Raw genomic sequence first — 22,461 nt, 5'->3', positions numbered from 1 at the left:
GATAATTATATGATCGAAAACAGGTCTCAAATTATAAATTGCAATGATAAATCCCTTATCATCTCTTTTACAGCAACAGAACGTGTTTTTTTTTCTTGTTGGTTGTATGATAAAAATATTGAGAATATATTAATTTGCAACAGGAGAAATTGGATCCTCCTAATTTTTTTTCTTTTTTTTTTTTTACAAGTTTTCAATGGATTTATTCACACGCTATTTTCTCAATGTAATATCATTTGTTTCTTTTCTTTTTTTTTTTTTTTTCAATCAGACCTTCGTCGTCATCAGCAAGGGGAAGGACATATTCAGGTTCTCAGCGACAGATGCGATGTGGATCCTCGACCCGTTCAATCCGATACGACGAGTGGCCATTTATATATTGGTTCACCCACTGTTCTCCCTCTTCATTATCACTACAATATTGGTTAACTGCATACTCATGATCATGCCCACTACGCCCACCATCGAGTCTACGGAGTGAGTATCTCGTTCGTTCTCTTCGCCCTCGATCTAGTGAAACAATGACGAGAAAACTCGATTTACTCTTTGCCTACGTCCACCGTTCTCTTTTCACTGTGTTCTTTTATTTTTCACGTGGAGCTACTGCAATAACGTACAGACATCGGTCTCTGCAAAAAAAAAAAAAAAAAAAGAAGTTACTTTTCTTTCCAAGAGATAAAAAATTATTCTTTGAAATCGAGAATAAAAATTGAGCATTTCCAATTTTTTCTCTCTTCCTTGGAAAATTTATCAAAAGAGATATATCAATATTCGTTTTATTCAGGAGAATTAAAATCAAGAGGAATTTCTTCTTTTTTTCATTCATAAAAGTATGTAAATAAAATAAGAATTCCTTTGCGATCGAAATCTTTAATCTTCGTGTGACGCTCGAATGGATGGAAGCGAATCAGTAAACAGGTGTTTCACGTTCTGATTAAACGTGTTTCTAATAATATTAACTCGTGCGTGGAACTGGCAACATCTTGAAACTGAATAAATCTATAATTATTTCCAAGATAAAATTAACGTTTAAATGTCGCAGTCGAGGAAGTATCGAGAGTTACAATCTATTTTTACTCGAATTTTTGTTAACTTTGCCAATCGATTATATATTTACGCTTGCTCTGCAGTGACTGTGAATCAATGTAGCTTAGCGCGTTTACGAGCCTAAGCCGGAGATGAATCTTATATCCCTTAAATTTTTGGAAAAAACGCGATCAAATAGAAGAATATTCTACGTCCGAAAATAAGCCGAAACTATGGAATAAAATTTTCTTTTCTTTTCGTCCCCTCTTGAAATTAAAATTTTCAAATTTGATTTCCTTTTTTCCGAAGAAAAAAATTTTATTCTACTTCCTTTCTACTTAATTTTGCGCGTAGCAATCACGATTCTATTCGATCGAACTGTTCATCTTGACGGTGCCTTATTTATACTTATCTTTCTTTCTTTTTCTCTCTTTATTGTACGGAGTTGAATCATCGAAAGCTGAAGGCGAGTACACGTTGTTCAAAGTATAGATATTTCAAGCAATGTTCTACGTGTTATAGCTCTAAATATATGAGTAGAGACTGTGTGATAAATTGTATAACCGTTGGTAAGTTTTGTTCTAGTCTCTCTAGAGGTAGCGTAGATAATGCGAGCGATCCTCGCGAACGATAGAAAGAGGCGAAAGTGGGAAAAATGGAATGGATATGTAAACTGCATTATCGAATATATATATATATATATATATAATTTGTTGGAGAGAGAAATTGTTCGCTTGGATCGTGCTCGATTATAGCTGACTTGGTCTACTTGGCGATCTGTAATTAATTGATTTAGACACCGATAGCGATTGGATATTATCGCCTAGTTTTAGCAAAAGCGATTATGCTCACTGGCAACGATGGTTCTCAACTTGTGGAGAACGACGAAGTAATTTTTAAGCGATCACTTTTGATATTTTAGTTTTAATATGACTGCACCGTTATATCGGAAGAATAGTCGAAATTCTTTTGCCATTTAATTCGAAGATGGAAAAAAAAAGGTAGAAAAAAGAAAAAGGGAATTTGCTGAAAAATGAAATTGAAACAACGATAGAAACAATAGCCAGGCAATGAACTTCACTTATTAAGATACATGTATCACGTGCAACCTTGACTTGAAGTTTTGAATCTTCTTCGTACTTTTACGACTTCGCTGTATCGAGGAGAGTGCTACACGGTATAATCTGTCTTTTGCAACGGGAATTAAGTTCTATTCGGTTTAGTAAGTACTTAGTAGTGGTGGTGAGATCAAGTAGATACGTTGGATCGAAACATGGTGACATTTGTTGAATTGACTTATCACGATTCAATCAATGCTTCGACGAGATATTGAAGAGATTTGAAATATTCTTGGAAATTCTAAGATTTTCTGTATAATATAATTATTATTATTTTTTTTATCAAATTAATTGATTTTTCAAACGCACGAAGCATCTTTATTCTAACTTTAATATGGCAACCTTTTAAATTTTTAATTTAATCATTTTACAAATAAGAAAGTATTATTATTATTGACACATTGTTTTATAAATAAATAAATAAATTGGAAACGGAAAATTCTAAATTTCACGTTTGTTTGAAAAAAATTCTTGGAAACAAGTATATTTTTGAAATCGACTTGTATTTTTTCTTTTTTTTTCTTGCCACGTGAGTGTGTCGCTGATGCGACTCGTCAGTGTGATGTGCTAAGTAGAGAGAGAGAGACGTGTGTGTATGCGCGCGCGTGCCCTCAAAAAAAAAAAAAGAAAAAAAATAAAAAAAAGAAAGAAAGAAATCGAATTTAAAAGCTGAGTGGTGTGTTTGTTATTTTCAGAGTGATATTTACGGGCATCTACACATTTGAGTCCGCCGTTAAGGTGATGGCGAGGGGTTTCATTCTGCAGCCTTTTACCTATCTTAGAGATGCATGGAATTGGCTCGACTTCGTAGTTATAGCTTTAGCGTGAGTAGTTAAAAACTTATTTTTTAACTAAAAAAAAAAAAAAAAAAAAGAAAAACGAAAGGGAAAAAGAAAAGAAAAGCAAGCAAACGAGATCAAGAGAAATATAAAGAAACGAGCAGGAAAAAGAAAGAAAAAAAAAAACAACGGTATAAAAACGGTAGAGTACAGCGTGTGACGAAAGAGAACATTAGAAACCTTATAAAAATTTTATTAACCTTTGATTAATATTTTTTCAACCAGATTAAACGAGTGATATTGAAGAAATATTTTTTTTTTAAGTTGTAAAATAAACTATTCTTTTATTTAACTTTTTGACTAAAGTGAAAAAGATAAAAGAAGAAAATTATTATATAAAAATCTGTTTTTTCCTATTTAATTAATTAATTAGAAAAGGAAAGAAGAGAAGAAAATTCTTATAATTACTGGAATCAAAATCTTGATAAAAATAAATAAATGATAAAAAGAAGAGAAAAATAAATTTGACTGCATTGTAATTGGCGCTGATCGAAGAGGAGAAAAATCATTGAATCGATATGTCATGCAGTGGTAAGATTTGATGGATCTCGTGAAACCGTGAACTTTTCCTTTTTTATTGAATCTTTCGAAGTCGATTCGTTGAAAATTTCGTGGCGGAAGTATAGTATTCAATATAAGAAACAGAAAAAAGTATTTAAATTCACACTTTTTTCCGTAAAATCACGAATCTACCTAAAATTATTAACGATATCTTTTGTTAATTTAAATCCATAATTTAATTATAAACATTAATATATTGTCAACAATAATAATAATAATAATAATAATAATAACAATAACAATAATAATAATAAAAAAAGAAGAAAAAGAAAAAAAGAAGAAGAAGAAATAGAAGAAGAAGAAGAAGAAGAAAAAGAAGAATAATAACAACAACAACAACAACAATAATAATAATAATAAAAATTCATTACTGTTAAAAATAATCCGAAAGAAACAAAAATTAAAGATAATCATAAATATTTCGAACAGGCTTCGATTGTCGATCAGCCTGAGAGACAATTTGTGTTTTTCTCCTGTGTTCCTTAGTTCGTATATCACGATGATGATGATGATGATGATGATGATCTTAGCCGTACCGCGTCGACAGGACCGATTTTGAATGAATGAACGTCGACCCCCGTTACGAGCAGAGTTGGCGAAGAGAAGAGTTTACTCACGAGAACGCTAATTAGTATACAAGATTAGAATGTGTTCAGGTTATGGAACGTAGATCTATCTATATATAAATATATAAACGTATATAATTAATACATATATTTCGCTAGAAACTTTGAGTAACGCTATTTAGAAAAAAAAAAAAAAAATAAAAAAAAATGAAAAAAAAACAAAGAAGAAGAAGAAAAAGAAGAAGAAAAAAAAAAGAACAAATTTTTTGTGTAGCGATGAATATCTACTCTTCGAACTTTCTCTTACCACACTTAAACACTTATACACACGTACAATATAATACATGAATATATTTATATACATGTATATATATGTATATATATATATGTATATGTATATAGGATATTCATATATTTACACGTATAGTTACACGATTACATAAAAAAATACCTACATATGATAGTTAATACTTGAATTAGTATTCTTATAATTAGATAGGGATTAGAGATTTTTTATTATTATTATTATTATCATCATTATATTGTTATTATTATTATTATTACTATTATAATAACAATTATTATTATTATTATTATTATTATTATTATCATTATTTTTATTATTGTTATTACTGTTATTATTATTATTATTATTATAATTATTACGTCTAGTCTACTCTCAGACGGAAAGTATTTATTTATTTATTTATTTATTTATTTATTTATTTATTTATAACCATCGTAATTGTTGATTAGCATAGCGTATTATACATATTATACGTCGATTCGATCGAATCACTTATTAATATTATTAATTGTCGTAGATTTAGTACATTATTATTATATATGTGTGTATATATATATATACATTTTATGTATAATACATACATATGTGTATATGTACAGGATGTTTATGATATTTGTTTTTAGAATCTTTTTTGTAAATGATAGATTTGTGAAATAAGTTAAAGAAAACAAAATTTCATCATTTTTTCACGTATACGCTTATAGGACGGTGATCTCTAAATAAATTTTTTTAAACGATAACTTATTAATAAATGGAATTCAATATCGATTCAATATCAATTTTTAATGTTGATATTTTTCACACAAGAGAAATGTAAAATAAATATTATTGTTATGTAAAAAAAAAGAAAAAAATATTTCGATTAATCAATTTAAAAATATTTAAATTATATACAAAGTAAATTTAAAAAATTTCTTTGGACTATCACCATCCATATAAAACGAGAAATTTGTCTTCTTCTATTTTTCTCGCAAATATGTACCATTTATAAAAATATCGCTGAGAAATAATATCCTGTGAACATCCTGTATAACATATTAAGTAATTGTTGATAGATGGACAAATACGTGTATCTTATACAGCGTAACGAGTATCCGTTTGCGACTCGGCATCACGAGAACTATATCACAATATATGTCATATTCCATGCTCATCTTTTTTAATTAATTATATTAGAAATTGATCCTATCATTACTAACTCTTATTAGTATTATTATTATTATTATTATCCTTATTACAAGAAAAGTAGAAAAGTAACAAAATGAAAGAAAAAAAATATGATTTACAATTAGATTCCCGTGATACCGTGGCATATCGAGCAACATCGATTGCATGCAGTAATAGCTACCTGTAAAATATATATAAAATATATATATATATATACATATGCACACACACACACATATATATATTTTATATATATCCTTTTATTATTATCATTATTATCATTATTATTTTATTATTATTATAATTATTTTTTTATTATTATTATAATTATTATTGTTATTATTTTTTATTATTTTTATTATTATAATTATTATTATTATTATTATTGTTATTATTATTATACAAGCAGTTTTTCAAAGCAGAAGTTTTGGTAGGCAATAGAAAAATCTGGTAGCGAGTAATCGTTTGAGTATTATATTTAATACTTTTTTTACTTATTCTCTTTTCTAATTCTTTCTTTCTCTCTCTTTCTCTCTCTACATCTATCTCTATCCTTCTATCTTTTTTACTATCTTTCTCTCTCTCTCTCCCTCTCTCTCTCTTTCTCTATCGCTCTCTCTCTCTTTTTCTCTCCCTCTCTCTCTCTCTCTATCTATCTATCTATCTATCTATCTTTTCTATCTTTCTATCTATCTCTATTTTTTCTAAAACCGTTTTGTTTTTTTGTTTGTATCACTGTAATGTGTGTGATGTTCGGGTGTATTGCAGTTATGTGACGATGGGCATAGATCTAGGCAACCTTGCCGCTCTCAGGACATTTCGAGTCCTCCGAGCCTTGAAGACTGTCGCTATTGTACCAGGTATGCTTAGTGAAATAGATCAATTGGGTGTAGTCGCAGATTTTCTTTTAGAGACTATTCATTTTTTTTTTTTTAATAGATATACACTTTTGCCGCGGCTCGCTGTTACACACATACATTCTATCGCATATCATCACCGACACAACGCCTATATTCTATTGTAATAATTACCTCTCTGTATATCTCTTTAGTCTCTCACTTATGTCTATCCGACTGACGAAACGCCTATATTACTCATCCGTACATTTTTTCGTGCGTCATTTTTTTTTTGCTCGCCAGCCTTGCATCTTTCGACACGATCATCGGATCATTCCATCTAAATTGAACATCACGATCTTTTTTTCTTTTTTTTTTTTTCAATTTTCGAAGAAGCAGCCGTCCTTCGCGATCTTCTGCTAGCAGCATCTGTTATCTCCTCCTTCTGTTCCTCATTTTTCATTCCATCGATGATTTTCCCCCACTTTTTTTTTCCCACGAAAAGAGACAATATATTAATTTGATGATCCTTCCATCCGTTTCTTCGATTGATCCATTATCATCTATCTATCTTTCTCTCTTTTTCCACACGCTGAAACGAGAAGCGTTGTCTTGTTTGTTAAATAAATAAAAAATATATATATACATATATATATATATACAATAAGACAAATGATAAGATAAATATGTAAAAGAGCTACGCCCGCCACTTTGAACGTCGTCTTCGTCGAACATATTGCATATTGACGTTTTACTGACGAATCCATCTGGTCCCCTTTTTTGTTTCGTTCGCCAGGTCTGAAAACCATTGTCGGCGCTGTGATAGAATCCGTGAAGAACCTGCGCGATGTGATAATCTTGACGATGTTCTCTCTTTCCGTCTTTGCGCTGATGGGCCTCCAGATTTACATGGGGGTGCTCACGCAAAAGTGTATAAAGAACTTTCCCGAGGACGGCTCCTGGGGCAATCTGACCGATGAAAACTGGGAGCGATTCGTTAGTAATGAAAGTACGTAGTTTAATATTCTTTGAACGTGTTTTCGTTGCTGAAAAGTTCCACCTCAGAAACGAAGCCTTTATTAGACTTTCTCCTTGAAACCTTGAAAAAAATATTCCAAACTTACTTTATTTCCCCTTCAAATGAAGGTTCTTCTATAAATAAATAAATAAAGAATAATATATAATATATGAAATTATTTACATTGAATAAATTATCCTAAAATTTTGAATTGAAGAGCTTTCATTTCTTTCCTATCAAAAAAAAAATTTCCAAACTATAATTAAAATTGAAATTGATCATTTTATTTAGCTAATTGGTACGTGGACGAGGCGAAAAACATGCCTTTGTGTGGAAATTCATCTGGAGCAGGGTAATTTTTCTCGTTTTTTTTTTCTTATATATAGTATATATATATATATATATACACACACAAATTCTTGTTACTATTAATCGTAAATCATTGGATTTAATGGATACAATTTGTTGAATACAGGCAGTGCCTTCCTGGTTACACGTGTTTACAAGGATACGGTGAAAATCCGAATTACGGTTACACGAGTTTCGACACCTTCGGCTGGGCTTTGTTATCCGCCTTTCGTCTGATGACGCAAGATTATTGGGAAAATCTGTACCAGTTGGTGCTTAGATCGGCCGGTCCATGGCATATGTTGTTCTTCATCGTGATCATTTTTCTTGGCTCCTTTTATCTCGTCAACTTGATTCTTGCCATTGTCGCGATGTCTTACGATGAATTGCAGAAGAAAGCTGAGGAAGAGGAGGCAGCCGAGGAGGAAGCTATAAGAGTACGTATTTGTAAAATTAAAATTTGCCTAGAAAAAAAAGTACTTGCACTTTTACATACCACTCATGCTCCGATAAAATAGATCATTTTTACGATCATTTGAAGATATTAAATGATAACAAATATAATATACTTGGATCTAATTACAATATCTAGTCAACTGTCAAATTATCTCATCAATTTTTTTTCTGGAGAAATTTATTTTTAGAAACACACATCATAAATCAATATGCAAATACTTTTCTCTATCTTAGAATCTTGTTTGGCCACCGTTCAACAAAGTCGACAAAGTAAAAATTCTCAAAATCTAACCTATCTTTCAATCAACTTTCGATCCAAGTTTCGATCCACATTCTACAATTATTATGTCACAATACAACTGTGTGCAAATACTGTTAAGGTATTACAAAAAACTAACTGAAACGAACCAACATTAATAGAGATTTAATACATTTTAACACGAATATATGACAGGAAGCCGAGGAAGCGGCCCTGGCGAAGGAGAACAAATTAGCGGCACAAGCGGCAGCCCGAGAGGCGGCAGCACATGCGGCGGTGACCGCCGCTGACCAGATAGTCAAATCTCCATCAGACTTCTCGTGTCACAGCTACGAATTGTTCGTTGGTCAAGAGAAAGGGAACGACGATAACAACAAGGAGAGGATGAGCATACGTTCGATCGAATCGGTCAGCGAGCACAGAGTGAAACAGATCAACAATCACACGACCACCACTAAAGTGCGAAAAGTCAGCGCCGTAAGTGTCTGACTGGCCGATGTGTCTCTCTCTTTTGTACCATCGATTTATCCTCCTTTGACGTAATGTACTCTCTTTTTGCCTCCTGTTACAATCGAACTTGTCCCCCCTTGACCTCGCTTCTACGAGAGCGATTCACGCGAGGCTGTTCGATCTCGACTCGACTCGTCGGTGAAACATTGAAATAATACTTTTTTTTTTTTTTTCGTATCCTTCCACTATCGTATTTTGACTATATTCTATGGTGCACAGAGCTGTCCAATTACACAATCCTCCGTCAATTTTATCCGAAGATTGTTTGGTATACTAGGTATTAGATGGGATACCAAACGATCAATATTTAAGAGAAAAATAATTAAGGGAAGAAATGTTAGGATGTAGGAAAATTTAGCATCACAAAAGAAAATATTATGCAAGAAAGTTAATGATTATTATAGTGCGAGGAAACGTTTAAAAAATTTATTAATTATAAGAAATGAAAGGGAGAGGAATATTAATGTGGACAACTCTGTTCTATCCACTTATGCACTATGGTGTTTTGCGAGCCGTTTCAAGGACAGGGATGGCATAGATTCAGATTTTTGTTGAGCGTTCGTCAATCTATAACGAATGAACCGATGGTGGATTTGTGTTGATGGCAGTTTAGGGAAGTGAAGACGAAATGTCTTGAAAAGGATAGACGGTTGATGAATTCTGATGAGGAAATATTCCACTTAGGCTCAAGTTAGCGTTGAAAGCGACGAGTCGAGCCCCTTCATAAAAGTCTATCGCTCTGTAGCATGCTTGTCGTAACATACTGTAATCGATTGTTAAATAATGATCAATTTTGGTACTTCGTTAGGACGCTTATTGAACTCCTTGCTTTCGTTGCGTTGAATTTTCTTCATCGATTCTTTCTTGGTTTCGAATGGCGTATAATGATTTTTGACAGCGTGCATTCCTTTTGGTTTTCCATCATCGGTCTGGTTACTCGCGGGCGCGTGTAAAACAGTGTTTTAAGTAGGATCGTTGTCGAGATAAAAAAGAAAAAAACGTTTCATTCTGTGCCGTTTTGCATGGTAACGCATGTGTGTAGTAGAGAATGGAGATACGAATTTTCGATTCAAATAGGAACATTGATCTTGAGATTTTCAATCAAGTTTTTATTTATATCAACACGGTCAAAGTTATATATAAAAGTGCCGCTACGGGAATTATTCCAAGAAGATTGTTAGAAATAAATTTCTACTTATGTTAATTATAATTTTCACTTTTATAATGATAATAAAAATCAATTAGAGATTTCCAAATGTAAGATTATATCTTTAAAAAGTGATTCTGCGTCACACGAGATAACAAATTCACGTTTTAAAGATACATACCATACACTCAGAAATCTCTGATAATTCATAAACTTAAAGGATGCAAAGAAAGCAGATCTACAAAAGTAATTATGACAATTATAAAAGTTACCGCGGATCTTCGTGTCTCCCTTACTTCCGTTTTTAAAGGCATTTGATCAACATCAATTTTACCCTAATATGCGTTTGCGAAGACAGTTGTATCATTATATCTCTGCGTGTGTTAACATCATGCTCTGTCTCTCTATCTCTATCTCTATCTCTCTGTCACTTCTTTTGTGTATGTAACGCTTTTGCAAGTATTTATATAAACATATTAACCGTATCGAGTGCCTCCTTGGTGTACATATTAGACAACGTTACGAGCCGTTTGGTAGGAGATATCTTTTCTTGTTTTTTTCTTAAGGTCTCTCGCGTCGCTAATGGCCAGTTTACTTATGCCTACCAGGAAAGTCTGCGGAAGGTATGTGTGTCACAACGTGTCTGTCACCGCCGACCGTACGTACTACAATAGATGTACAGGATCCATGATCCAAAATTTCATGTCGATTAAAACACCATCGATCGTCCAAGGTTTCAGTTACGCGTTCGAAACGTTTCTGGTCGAAACGCCAACTTCGTTGCCATTAGAGGACCATTACACACAGTCATTCATCAAAGATGCTTGAAGATTCGATGGACCAAGAGCGCGATCCTTCTACAAGGGAATATATTTTTAACATTTCATTGCGTGAAATCACTTGGCGCCATTGAAAAATACAATAATCGATCTTGATGATACTTCGAAACGAGTTTAAGAATTGATTTCACTCGAGATGCAAGATATATTCCTCCGGGAAACGAATCGCCCCAAAATCCACAGAATCTCCAACATCCTTGTTGCTAAAAATACCTTGTATCGAATTATCTCAATCTTTAGAACCATCTCGCAGCTCAGAAAAGATCTCTCATCAGTTCATATACAAGTTCAAAAAAATCCCATATAAGTAAAAGTACAATTTTGAGCTTCACGTAGCCTCCAAACTCTCAAGAAACCACAGAATTATGCACAAAAAAAAAAAGAAAAGAAAGAAAGAAAAGAAAGAAAGACACGAGTTATCTAAGCTATCTGTCATCAGGACCTCCCCCACCCCCTCTATCGACTATACAGGTTCCATCGATGAAGTAATCGAACGAAGAAATGACACGACACGCGAAGCGGTGCGAAGCTAGCTCGAAGAAGGAAGATCGTTATAGTCGAATATAGGCGAATATGTATATATATATATATATAGGGTGTGTCTCGAGGGCGTGTGTTGATTGAACATATTGGAAAGAAAAAAAAAAAAAGAGAAAAGGTGGAAGAAACCTCGCCCCATTATTCCCCTTTGAACCGCCCCCTTAAACCGTCCACTCGCTTTTCGAGAGAGGCTCGAGAGAGAACGGTGAGAGAGAAAAGCGGTGGTCCGCTTTGTTGTAATTTCAGGCGAGCCTTAGTCTGCCTGGCTCACCGTTCAATCTTCGCCGGAGCAGCCGCGGTAGCCATCAGTTCACGATCAGAAACGGCAGGGGACGTTTCGTCGGGCCGCCCGGCGGTGACCGGAAGCCGTTGGTACTGTCCACGTTCCTCGACGCCCAGGAACACCTGCCGTACGCGGATGACTCGAACGCGGTCACGCCCATGTCCGAGGAGAACGGCACGATCGTTGTGCCCGTCTACTACGCGAATCTTGGCTCCAGGCATTCTTCGTACACGTCGCACGCTTCACGGTTGTCGTACACGTCCCACGGTGATCTGATCGGCGGCATAGCGAACGCGGGGAAACCGATGACCAAGGAGAGCCAGCTGAGGATCAGATCTGTCAGGCCGCCGTCTGTCAATGGGCATATCACGGATAATAATCAGAAGTACCATTACGTGAGTAAAGAAAAAGAATTGGATCGAGGGTGATCTTGCGTTTTATAAAATGTTGAATGAGGGGTTTAATGTTTCTTTTCTCTTCTTTTCGTCGTTCAAGGAGGGTGATCTAGAAGATCCCATGGGCAAGGCGAAGCAACAAGACAATCCGTTCATAGAGCCTTCTCAACAACATGCCGTGGTTGATATGAAAGGTAAATTTTTGTATTGCTCGTGTTAGTGGAGAGATTGTTTTTTTGTTTATCGAATTTTCTTCCTTTGCTTCCCTTTGCAGACGTGATGGTGTTGAACGATATCATAGAACAGGCAGCGGGACGGCAGAGCAGAACTCCGGAGCAAGGAGGTAATGTCGAATGTATTAATTCCTTCGCTCATGTTACTTTTTTTCTTACAGTTTTCTATCACCCTTTATCACAGATGTGTATCTCTTGTGTGATGAGCATCCTATCATTTTGATGTACACCGTTGTTGAAACTCTTGTACAGTTTTCTCCATTGATATTCAGTGCTGAAGATTTTTGTCTGAGCGCCTTGTACATAGTAGACCGAATCCTATACGTATATACAGTCTATCTCTCTTTCTCTCTCTCTGTCTCTCTTTTTTTTCTATTGTTTAATTTTAAAGTCTCGTTCGATCGAAAATTATTATCCATTACTTTATTCCATTAATACCGATATGTACTGCAGTGCATGGTACGATTCCTGTTGGTCCCAATAAGTTTCATTTTTATTATTATATTGTATAAAAAGGAAGAAAGAAATATGGAAGTTGTAGTGTAAAGGATAAAATAAGGATAATTAATATAATTATATACATAATTTTCAAATCAAGTATAATAAGTAAATTCATCGAATAATTGCAGTGCATAAGCCCTCGAACTCTTGGATGGATAATGAAACGAAATGAATTAAAGTAAACAATTTTGTAACGGTGTCTTTTGGGGAAACAGAGTTTGTTTCCTGATGTATACGACACAGATTAACATCCTCGCTGCAGCTGCACGGTCCTGGTCGCTTCGTGCCTGGATTTCGCCTTCTCCCCGTCTGATCACCGACGTACACTGCAGCGAAAATTTTCATTTTCATAGTCTTTTTCGTGACGGCACCTCCGCTTCGAGGGCACCTCCGCGTTTGCCTGCGTTTGCACAAAGTAACAAAGTAGAATCGTGAAGCTTTTTCCGACCGGTGATTTATTATTGTCATATTCACCAATTGTCATCGACATTCAATGCTCTAGAAAGTGCGATTAGAGCTTCTAATACAGATGTTATAGCGAGAACACCAAGCAACATTGTCTCAAGCACTTTGACTTACTATTAGGTTGCTGCAACAACTAGTATAGCAACGATTCGAAGAATCAGATCGATTATTATTTTGTCACGTTTATCCCTTTAATTTATTAATACCTTTCACTCTTATTATTTTTGATCGTATATTTGATTTTGTTATACTTTATTTGTTACGGTTCATTATTTTATCCCCTTACAATCTAATTTTCGATTTTTATCCACAAGTGGTCGAATGAAGGTTTTATTAAGATTATCGCGAAAAGAGAGATCAATGAGTTAAATTGAATAATCTTAAAATTAGAAGATTTAATTTCTAAATGAGTATAAATTTTCTTGAAAAAAATTCTTTACAGCATGTTTCTTTCATTTTTTCCCTTTTGAAAATTCAATTTGCCCCAATTTTAACCAGTACCATGTTCCACCAATTGAGGATTAATTGCATTCTGAATGTCCACGATTTTTATTTATCCCTCATAGCCGAATTATAAATTTGTTCTTTGCTCTCTTTTTTTTTCTGCAAGCTACCCACTTGTCGCACTCTTATTCCTCCTCTTGCAGCTTCGATTTTTTTTTTTAATGTCCCTGCACAGCTTTCAGGCTGCGCGTGTTCTTGTTAGTCGCGTTGTACATTCACGTGCAAATGCATTGAATGCACCATTTATGATTTCTTTTTTTTTTTTTTTTTCATTTCTTTCGCTTTCACAAGTTGTAGCTCTGTACAATTCCTTCAAGATTGTTAATTTTCTTTTTCTCTCTCTCTCTCTCTCTATTTTTAGTTTCGTTTTTGCCATGGTACATACCTCTGCTTGTCTTCTTGTTTTTTAATAATCTGTGGTCTGATGAGTTAAAAAAAAAAAGAGGAAAAAAACAATGGAATGTATAAAGGAAAATTGTGCAAGCTTGATAAAGAACGAGAAAACCTCTTTCCCCAAAAAGAGTGGTGCCAGACAAAATTACTAACACGCGTTACAGTTTCTTCGACCTATTACTTTCCGACAGACGACGATGAAGAAGGGCCGACATTTAAGGACAAATTATTGACCGCGGTGCTACGTTGCATCGATATCTTCTGCGTGTGGGACTGTTGCTGGTTGTGGCTTGAGTTTCAAAAATACGTGGCTCTTTTGGTGTTCGATCCATTCGTAGAGTTGTTCATCACCCTTTGTATCGTCGTCAACACACTATTCATGGCACTTGATCATCATGATATGGACAAGGATATGGAAAGGGTGCTCAAGACAGGAAATTATGTAAGTTTTAATAGGTTTGTCAAATATATTAGAAAAATTTTTACCGATATCGAAAAAATTGCGTGTTGAAAAGCGTTTGTAAACTTTGCAGTGTAAAAGGTTTATAAATATTTTGATGCAAAACATTTGTAAACATCAAGATAGAGTAAACTTTGTAAATTGTAAACAGTATTGTACAAATTATACAGTGTAATTTACATTTAAATATTTTGGCGCAAGGTTTTGAGAACTTTTTCTTTCATGCATTTAAGAATCGATTTTTTCTCTCTCCTCTCTCCTCTCTCTTCTCTCTCTCTCTTTCTTTCTTTCTCTTTCTTCCTCTGCAAATAATAGACGCTAATATATTTATCTAAATTCTAGTTCTTCACGGCAACATTCGGTATCGAGGCAACGTTGAAGCTGATAGCAATGAGTCCGAAATTTTACTTTCAAGAGGGATGGAATATTTTCGACTTCATTATCGTCGCTCTTTCTCTTCTGGAGTTAGGATTAGAGGGTGTACAAGGTCTTTCCGTGTTACGATCGTTCAGATTGGTAAGATTATCCTTTATCCTTTCATGTGTCTATTATATTTTTACTTTCATTTAAAATAATCTTTCCACAGTTAAGAGTGTTCAAATTGGCAAAGTCGTGGCCTACGTTGAATCTGTTAATTTCCATCATGGGTAGAACGGTAGGCGCCCTGGGTAATCTGACGTTCGTGTTGTGCATCATTATCTTCATTTTCGCCGTGATGGGTATGCAATTGTTCGGCAAGAACTACACTGACAACGTGGATCGATTTCCGGATGGTGATCTACCAAGATGGAACTTCACCGATTTTATGCATTCGTTCATGATCGTCTTTCGTGTGCTCTGCGGAGAATGGATCGAGTCTATGTGGGACTGTATGCTTGTGGGCGACGTTTCTTGCATACCGTTCTTTCTGGCCACTGTCGTCATCGGTAATCTGGTTGTAAGTATGCTTGACGACTCTCTGATTCCTACTAAATTACAGCTTAAGTAAAGTTTGCCTTACTAGTTTGATTTAACTTTCTGTTTTCATTGTGTATATTCCAATAAAGATTCAACGTTATTTCAAGTAATCATTATGATTATGATTTTGATCATTTTTTTTTTAAGTTCCCAAGTTCATATTGCACAAAAATTATAATTTTTCTAAACTTCCGATAAATCGAATTCTTACTAATCTTTCTCTTCGATTTAATTAAAAGGAGAAACAAATGAAAAAAAAAATTTGATGTGCAACGAACAGGTGCTGAATCTCTTCTTGGCTTTGTTGCTGAGCAACTTCGGCTCGTCGAATCTATCGGCGCCGACCGCAGACAACGATACGAACAAGATCGCGGAAGCGATCGATCGAATAGCACGATTCGTTAAGTGGATCAAGCGAAATGTCCTTTATCTTGCTAAAATGATGCGAGCCAAACTCACCAATCAGATATCCGATCAGGCGCCAGGTGAGGGACCGTCCAACAGTTGGAAAGAAGGTTTATATCCAATCAGATCGCTTGCTGTGTGCGCTGTGTAGTTCGTGGCACTGTTTTTCAGTTCTGCTTTTCACTTTTTTCAAAGAAAAAAACAAAAAAAAAATGTTTTCTTTCTTTTTACGTTCACTTATTTCGCTGCCAGTCGACGAAAGGAAATTTAATCTCACTGATAGATTGAAAATTTACGAGGAGATACAGCGCGATACACCATAGTTAGCAAGATCAATCCTTTTTTTTTTTTTTTTGATACTCAATCTTATTTAGATTTGGTGCTTTTTATTATGAATTTCTGTTTCTTCTTTTATTCATGTAAAATCGAAAAACTGTTGACTGGTGTCACTTTTTTTCTTTTTCTTTGTTTCTTTTTTTTTTCTTTTTCATCTTTTTTATGCAGACATTTTAATAGGTTCGCTATTTTACTGTTTTTTCAACGAGATCAGAGATTAATAGAAAGAGAGTAAAGAGGGGGAAGAAGATAAGGATAGATTAATTTTTGCTTCGCTGATTAGCCTGGCAGTTATACGTTGCTTTGCCTATTATTTTCACGTTGGAGAAAATAAACGTTTCGTCTTCCGGTAAAATAAAGAACGCTTCGATATTATCGAATATGATCGAATAGTAGATTTTCAAGTATCGCGCGATACATCTGGATTGATCAGATTTTTCGAAAATTTTAAAAATAAAAAAAAAATCTTGATTAATCGTCGTGATGTGTATGCAATGAATTTTTTAAATTTCGAAGTGATATTCCGTGTATATACCGGGTGTCTGTAAAATAACATCCTGTATATAACGCTCGTGTACAACGAAAATTATATCATAATGTACGCAATTTAATTGCTCGTAAATTTTGCATTATTTTTTCAAGCAAAAGTTTCATATTTTCTTCTTTTTTACAACTTCTGCTTATTATTAATATTTTGCAAACAAAGGAAGAGAAAGATTACACCTTCTTCGATTCTGACCTAACATTATTAAGTATTAAGTTAAACATACAATGTAATCCATCATGTATCGCGTATAAAACTAGTCACACTTGTCACTCGTCGTTTAATCATAGTTTTTTAATAGAACAGTATCGTAACGATTACACGAAATATACTGCATGAACGACAATACAAAAAATTACAGTTAAATAATAATAATAATAAAAAAAAAGAGAAGAACAGAAAAAAATTAAATTCAACAGTACAACATTTATTTACTTTTTTGTTAAATATGTCGAGTTTAAAAAATGAAGGATCAATTTCTTAAAGAGTTTCCGGTTACTCGATGAATACCACAACAGTTATTCTGTTCCATACAGATATACTTTTGACAAAATCATTCTGATAAGGGCGGGTTAGAGATTTTGTATGACTGTGCAGATGGAATTGATCGCGATGGGGACCTAGATCTTGCAGATGGCGAACTTGATGCGTATAGAGACAAGAAGAGTGCCAAGGAGCTGAACCAATTAGAAGTTGCTATTGGGGATGGAATGGAATTTACGATTCATGGTAAGATCGAGAAACGTTCCATTTTCCATATCTCTTATCTTATTTTCCAGATTTTTGAGTCTTTAACAAACTGAGTATCATCGGTTATTTTAATTTTATTATTTTTGAAGATATAATTTAGAAAAAAAAATGCAACAGCATCCACTGTTTTATCGATAATCAAATGAGAATGTTTCTTTCTTTTTTTTTTCGAAGGAGACCTAAAGAATAAATTGAAGAAGGGTAAATTGTGCATGAACAACAGCAAAGTTATAGCAAATTCGATAAATCATCGTGACTACAGGCTGGATAATGATTATATTAATCAAAATGAGGATGATACCATCAGGTGATTATCTTTTTCAGTTTTATGGAGTTTTTTTTGGATTGTTATCGAAGATTATTATTATTATTTTTTTTTTTCTAATGGAAAATTATATAAGTTTCCTTTCTGTTTTATTTTATTTTTTATTTGGTATTTGTGCAGTAATAAATCATATGGCAGCCATAAAAATAGGGCGTTCAAGGACGAAAGTCATAAGGGGAGCATGGATTCATTGGATGGAGAAGAAAAGAAGGATGCGAGCAAAGAAGATTTAGAACAAGAAGAAGGTAAATAATTGTTGCAGTGAAATTAAAATTTAATTTTAAATTTGCAAATAAAAATTTGAAAGAGAAAAAGCGCAAATTATTACAAATAAAAATATAAAAATTAATTGTAATAACTTTTAAGATCTTGGCGAAGAAGGAGAGGAAGGAGAAGGTGTAGGCGATGCGATTATCCAAGCAGAAGAAGATCCCATCGAATCCGATTATCCAGCTGATTGTTGTCCAGAAAATTGTTACAAGAAGTTCCCATTCTTGGCTGGCGACGACGACGCACCGTTTTGGCAGGGTTGGGCGAATTTGAGACTGAAGACCTTCCAACTAATTGAGAACAAGTATTTTGAGACTGCCGTCATTTTGATGATCCTTTTGAGTAGTATGGCTCTCGTAAGTATATCGAATATTTTTCATCAATCTTTATTATTTTCATTATTTTCTTTTACTTTGTAAATTTTATTGTCATGTGAATAATTTTAAAAATGTAATCGTATGATGTTCTTCAGGCCTTGGAAGATGTGCATCTTCAACAACGACCCATTCTGCAAGATATCTTGTACTACATGGACCGAATATTTACTGTGATTTTTTTCATCGAAATGTTAATCAAATGGTTGGCTCTTGGCTTCAAAAAATACTTCACGAACGCTTGGTGCTGGCTTGATTTTATCATTGTCATGGTAAGTTATATTTCTTCAATATAATTTATATTTCACATAATTTTATGATCTAAATGTGTGTAATCCTTTTTTGAAAAAAAATTTTAAAAAAATTTACTAGAAGACTTTGATCAAAAAATAAAATAAACGATTACTCACATGAAGACTCTTAAATTATTCCTAAAAAATAAAAATGTTTCTAATTTATTTTTAATAATAAAAAAATATGTATAATTCATATTTTCTATAAATTGTCTCTAATTTATTTAATAATTTAGATCATACTGCAGTTAAACTTCGTTTACTCCTAGAAACAAGCTTACAATAAAATTCAGCAATATCTTATACAAAGTCTATCACATCCTGAACAATCATTTTCTCAACTTTGTATAAGATTTCAAAATGATCGAATCTCAATCAAGAAAAAAAAAAATCTAAAATACTTTAATTCCACTTTAAGAAATTAAAGATTTTGTAAACTTGTTGCAAAAAAAAAGCTCACTTTCAAGTTTCTTTGAGTGACGACGTGTTTCCTCCACTTTCTTCTTCTTCTTCTCTCAACCACCCAAAAAATATCTATTCGAATAACGGAAGAGCGCAACGTGGAATCACTCCCTCGTGGTGGATCACTGTGTATTACAATCGTCTACGTATAATAATCATGTGTTATGTATCACGTTCCATCTGATCGATATTTGATGATGATGATAGCTTTCACTGATCAACTTGGGCGCAATCTGGGCAGGCGCCGCAGACATCCCGGCCTTCCGTTCCATGAGAACACTGAGGGCCTTGAGGCCTTTACGAGCTGTGTCACGATGGGAGGGCATGAGAGTAAGTCATCGGTCAACGAGAAGCAACAAAGAAAAGCGATAAAGATCGGCCTGATCCGGTGATGTGACCATCTTTGTCCAATCTTTGCAAATTTGACGGATTAAACGATCATTTTATCATAACAACTTTATTAAAATTAAAATATCATTCAATATTATAATTTTTTTCCTTAGAATTTTCTAATTTAAAAAAAAATTCATTTTTATAATATCATGGAAATATATTTAATTATTAAATTATGGTGATATTTTTAAAATTTATTCTTCTGATCTTCAATCCGTTACGTTTGAATCAGGGCTTTGGTTTTTCGACGAGAATTGATATGAGAAAAGAAAAATAAATAAAGAAAAGAGAAGGGAACGATAAGTAAAAACCGAGGGAAAAGATAAAAGAGGATACGATCGCTACAATGATTGTAGCCTTGTACTCTATGGTGTGCTTTCCAGTGTACAGAGTTACACTGGTGTCTCTACTTAATGTCTGCACTGATATTGAAGTTTTTGTCGTACTAGCTATTGCCGATATATGCCTTTCCTAACAGTCTTTTTTAGCACAGTGATCGTTGTGCAAAATACAGTGTATCTATATACATATGAACTATATATATATATACATTATATATATACATATTATATTGCTTTGTGTGTATTGTACAATCTTCCTTATGTGTTAATGTACGCGTGTATACTACAATACTATATTATGCGCGTGTAATTTGGAACTTTGATCATCAGGTTTTTGATTTCTTAACAGTGCAACGCATTATGATATCATTTTCTTCGATATATCTTTGTGAAAAATTGGCAAGAAATATAATATTTTAAAATATGAAATAATATGAAATAATATATAGGAAATAATTTATTAATTTTAAAAAATTAAAAATTAAATTTTGTCTTTTAAAAATTTCGTGATTTCTAAGGTAAAGAAAACAACAACTCAACAATTTTCTCAACAATTCTAATTTACTAAATTATTGAACAAGAGAAAATTGATACCTAATGCGTCGTTATTGCAAATACATATGATGAACCTTTTCATCTGTTTCAGGATGGAGCTGATTATCATGCTCGTAACTAATAATAATTCTCATCAATTCATTCATTGCTCTTTGCATTGTCAATCGTATTCACTTGATTGCGTACAATGAAATCTAGAAAAATTCATATGTAAATTAAACTTTCGATTCAATGAATTAACTTTTTAAATGATTTTAATATTAAAAAATAAAAAATAATTGTGCGCAAATAAGTGTGATACTATACCCATTCTCTGTGAACTGCTACTTGTGCCATATCTGGTTTCTATCAGTGTCTTCGTCCCCCTGCTCTGGATATTTGTTGTATCTAACAATGTGTATCATACACTATTTAAATGGAACGATCTCTACAGATGGGACGGACTCCTGCATTATTTTAAATCCGCTTCAATGGTCTCCTCGATCCATCCATGGGCAATCGAGAAAAAAAAAAATGAAATGAAATGAATTGACGCGTCGACCGTCAACCATAACCTCTATTTTCTTCTATCTCTTTTCTATCTTTTTATCAAATTGTCCCAAAAGTTTTTTTCATCGTCAAATAGAATAATGGACTTAATGATTCTTTATAAGAAAAATTTTTTGTAAATAAATCAAAACTTTGGAAGAATAGAATAGTAAAAATTTCAAGAATATGGAATTCTGACTATGACTAATCTAAGTATACGATATAAATTTTATGATGCATAAAATTTTATAATTAATAAAATATCACTAAAATATAGGATGTATAAGTATGATCTATTTCTAAAAAAGAAATAAAATCGTAAAAATTCCACAAAAATGAAGGAACACTCTTGGGATAACCTGATATTTTCTCTATCTATCTCTGTTTCTTTCTATCTCTTTTTCTCTTTCTCTTAGAATTCTAGTATTTGATAGTTTCGGAAATGATTATATGATTATGATGATTATGATTATGATGATGATGATGATGATTATGATGATGATGATGATGAATTCGTATCGCGAGTAGCCTGTCTGTCTACCTGTTGCTGTGATCCGCTCTCGTTTCTCGCTCGCAGGTGTCACTCATTAACTTCGTAGCGTCGCTCTGTGGCGCTGGCGGGATCCAAGCCTTCAAAACAATGAGGACCCTAAGGGCCCTAAGGCCACTCAGGGCGATGTCTAGAATGCAGGGAATGCGGGTATGTAGCCCACAGTCTCAGCAGACCTTGCCGATTACTTTTTTATTATGTTCCCAAAAGAATCGATCATTATTCTTTATATCGGGCGAATCGAGATATTGAGTTGGGCATATGTTTTTGGAAAAGTTTTCAAGCCATGAAAATTTTTAAGCAAGTAGTTCTGGACGAGTAGTATTAGTGAATCATAGCGGTAGATGATAGGTGGTAAATAATCGATCTAGAACTATTTGATTGGAAATTTGTTAAAAAAAAAGAGGATATTATTTAATTATTATTTAAAATTCAGAATTAATATTCGAAACTTTTCATTATTACATTTTTAAAAATTATTCTTTTTTAAAATTGAATTATATTCTGATAATATATTTATAAAATTAGGATTATATATAATTTATAGGTTATATAATAATAGTGTACAATAAAGCTTCTATTTATACTATTTTAACTTTTTACATTT

General features: G+C 33.3%; 1 protein-coding gene and 1 long non-coding RNA gene across 41 annotated transcripts in view; one reads left to right on the top strand and one right to left on the bottom strand.

The window, feature by feature from the left end:
• Window positions 1–22,461, top strand: part of LOC108001020 (sodium channel protein para) — a 50,015-nt gene that overhangs the window by 13,966 nt on the left and 13,588 nt on the right. For 3 of the 34 annotated variants that reach the window (XM_062079177.1, XM_062079169.1, XM_062079171.1), the window contains 21 exons: window positions 272–477; window positions 2,840–2,968; window positions 6,353–6,444; window positions 7,217–7,429; window positions 7,730–7,790; window positions 7,914–8,223; window positions 8,697–8,978; window positions 10,725–10,781; window positions 11,784–12,215; window positions 12,316–12,409; window positions 12,490–12,558; window positions 14,476–14,753; window positions 15,114–15,287; window positions 15,358–15,708; window positions 16,009–16,243; window positions 17,611–17,742; window positions 17,938–18,070; window positions 18,209–18,333; window positions 18,455–18,714; window positions 18,831–19,004; window positions 21,882–22,004. In XM_062079177.1, the coding sequence (XP_061935161.1) occupies window positions 272–477; window positions 2,840–2,968; window positions 6,353–6,444; window positions 7,217–7,429; window positions 7,730–7,790; window positions 7,914–8,223; window positions 8,697–8,978; window positions 10,725–10,781; window positions 11,784–12,215; window positions 12,316–12,409; window positions 12,490–12,558; window positions 14,476–14,753; window positions 15,114–15,287; window positions 15,358–15,708; window positions 16,009–16,243; window positions 17,611–17,742; window positions 17,938–18,070; window positions 18,209–18,333; window positions 18,455–18,714; window positions 18,831–19,004; window positions 21,882–22,004 (3,930 nt within the window). Of the gene's footprint in view, window positions 1–271; window positions 478–2,839; window positions 2,969–6,352; window positions 6,445–7,216; window positions 7,430–7,729; window positions 7,791–7,913; window positions 8,224–8,696; window positions 8,979–10,724; window positions 10,782–11,783; window positions 12,216–12,315; window positions 12,410–12,489; window positions 12,559–14,475; window positions 14,754–15,113; window positions 15,288–15,357; window positions 15,709–16,008; window positions 16,244–17,610; window positions 17,743–17,937; window positions 18,071–18,208; window positions 18,334–18,454; window positions 18,715–18,830; window positions 19,005–19,694; window positions 19,818–21,881; window positions 22,005–22,461 lie in introns of all 34 variants that reach the window. The other 31 variants (XM_062079192.1, XM_062079172.1, XM_062079188.1 and 28 more) reach the window with 24 other exon arrangements.
• On the bottom strand, window positions 237–21,987 carry LOC108001397 (uncharacterized). Of its 7 annotated transcripts, XR_009831111.1 has the most exons (6): window positions 21,083–21,883; window positions 8,535–20,970; window positions 8,053–8,215; window positions 7,622–7,671; window positions 6,616–7,519; window positions 237–629 (listed from the first exon to the last, which is right to left on the bottom strand). It is a non-coding gene; the product is annotated as an uncharacterized LOC108001397 (long non-coding RNA). The 7 variants fall into 7 exon arrangements; XR_009831109.1 differs by having other exon boundaries at window positions 7,622–8,215; window positions 8,283–20,970; XR_009831107.1 differs by lacking the exon at window positions 237–629 and having other exon boundaries at window positions 6,485–7,519; window positions 7,622–8,215; window positions 8,283–20,970; window positions 21,083–21,251; window positions 21,846–21,987.

The sequence above is a fragment of the Apis cerana genome, linkage group LG9 (genome assembly GCF_029169275.1).
Source record: "Apis cerana isolate GH-2021 linkage group LG9, AcerK_1.0, whole genome shotgun sequence".
Taxonomy (NCBI): domain Eukaryota; kingdom Metazoa; phylum Arthropoda; class Insecta; order Hymenoptera; family Apidae; genus Apis; species Apis cerana.
This window is presented reverse-complemented; position numbering and strand designations above follow the sequence as displayed.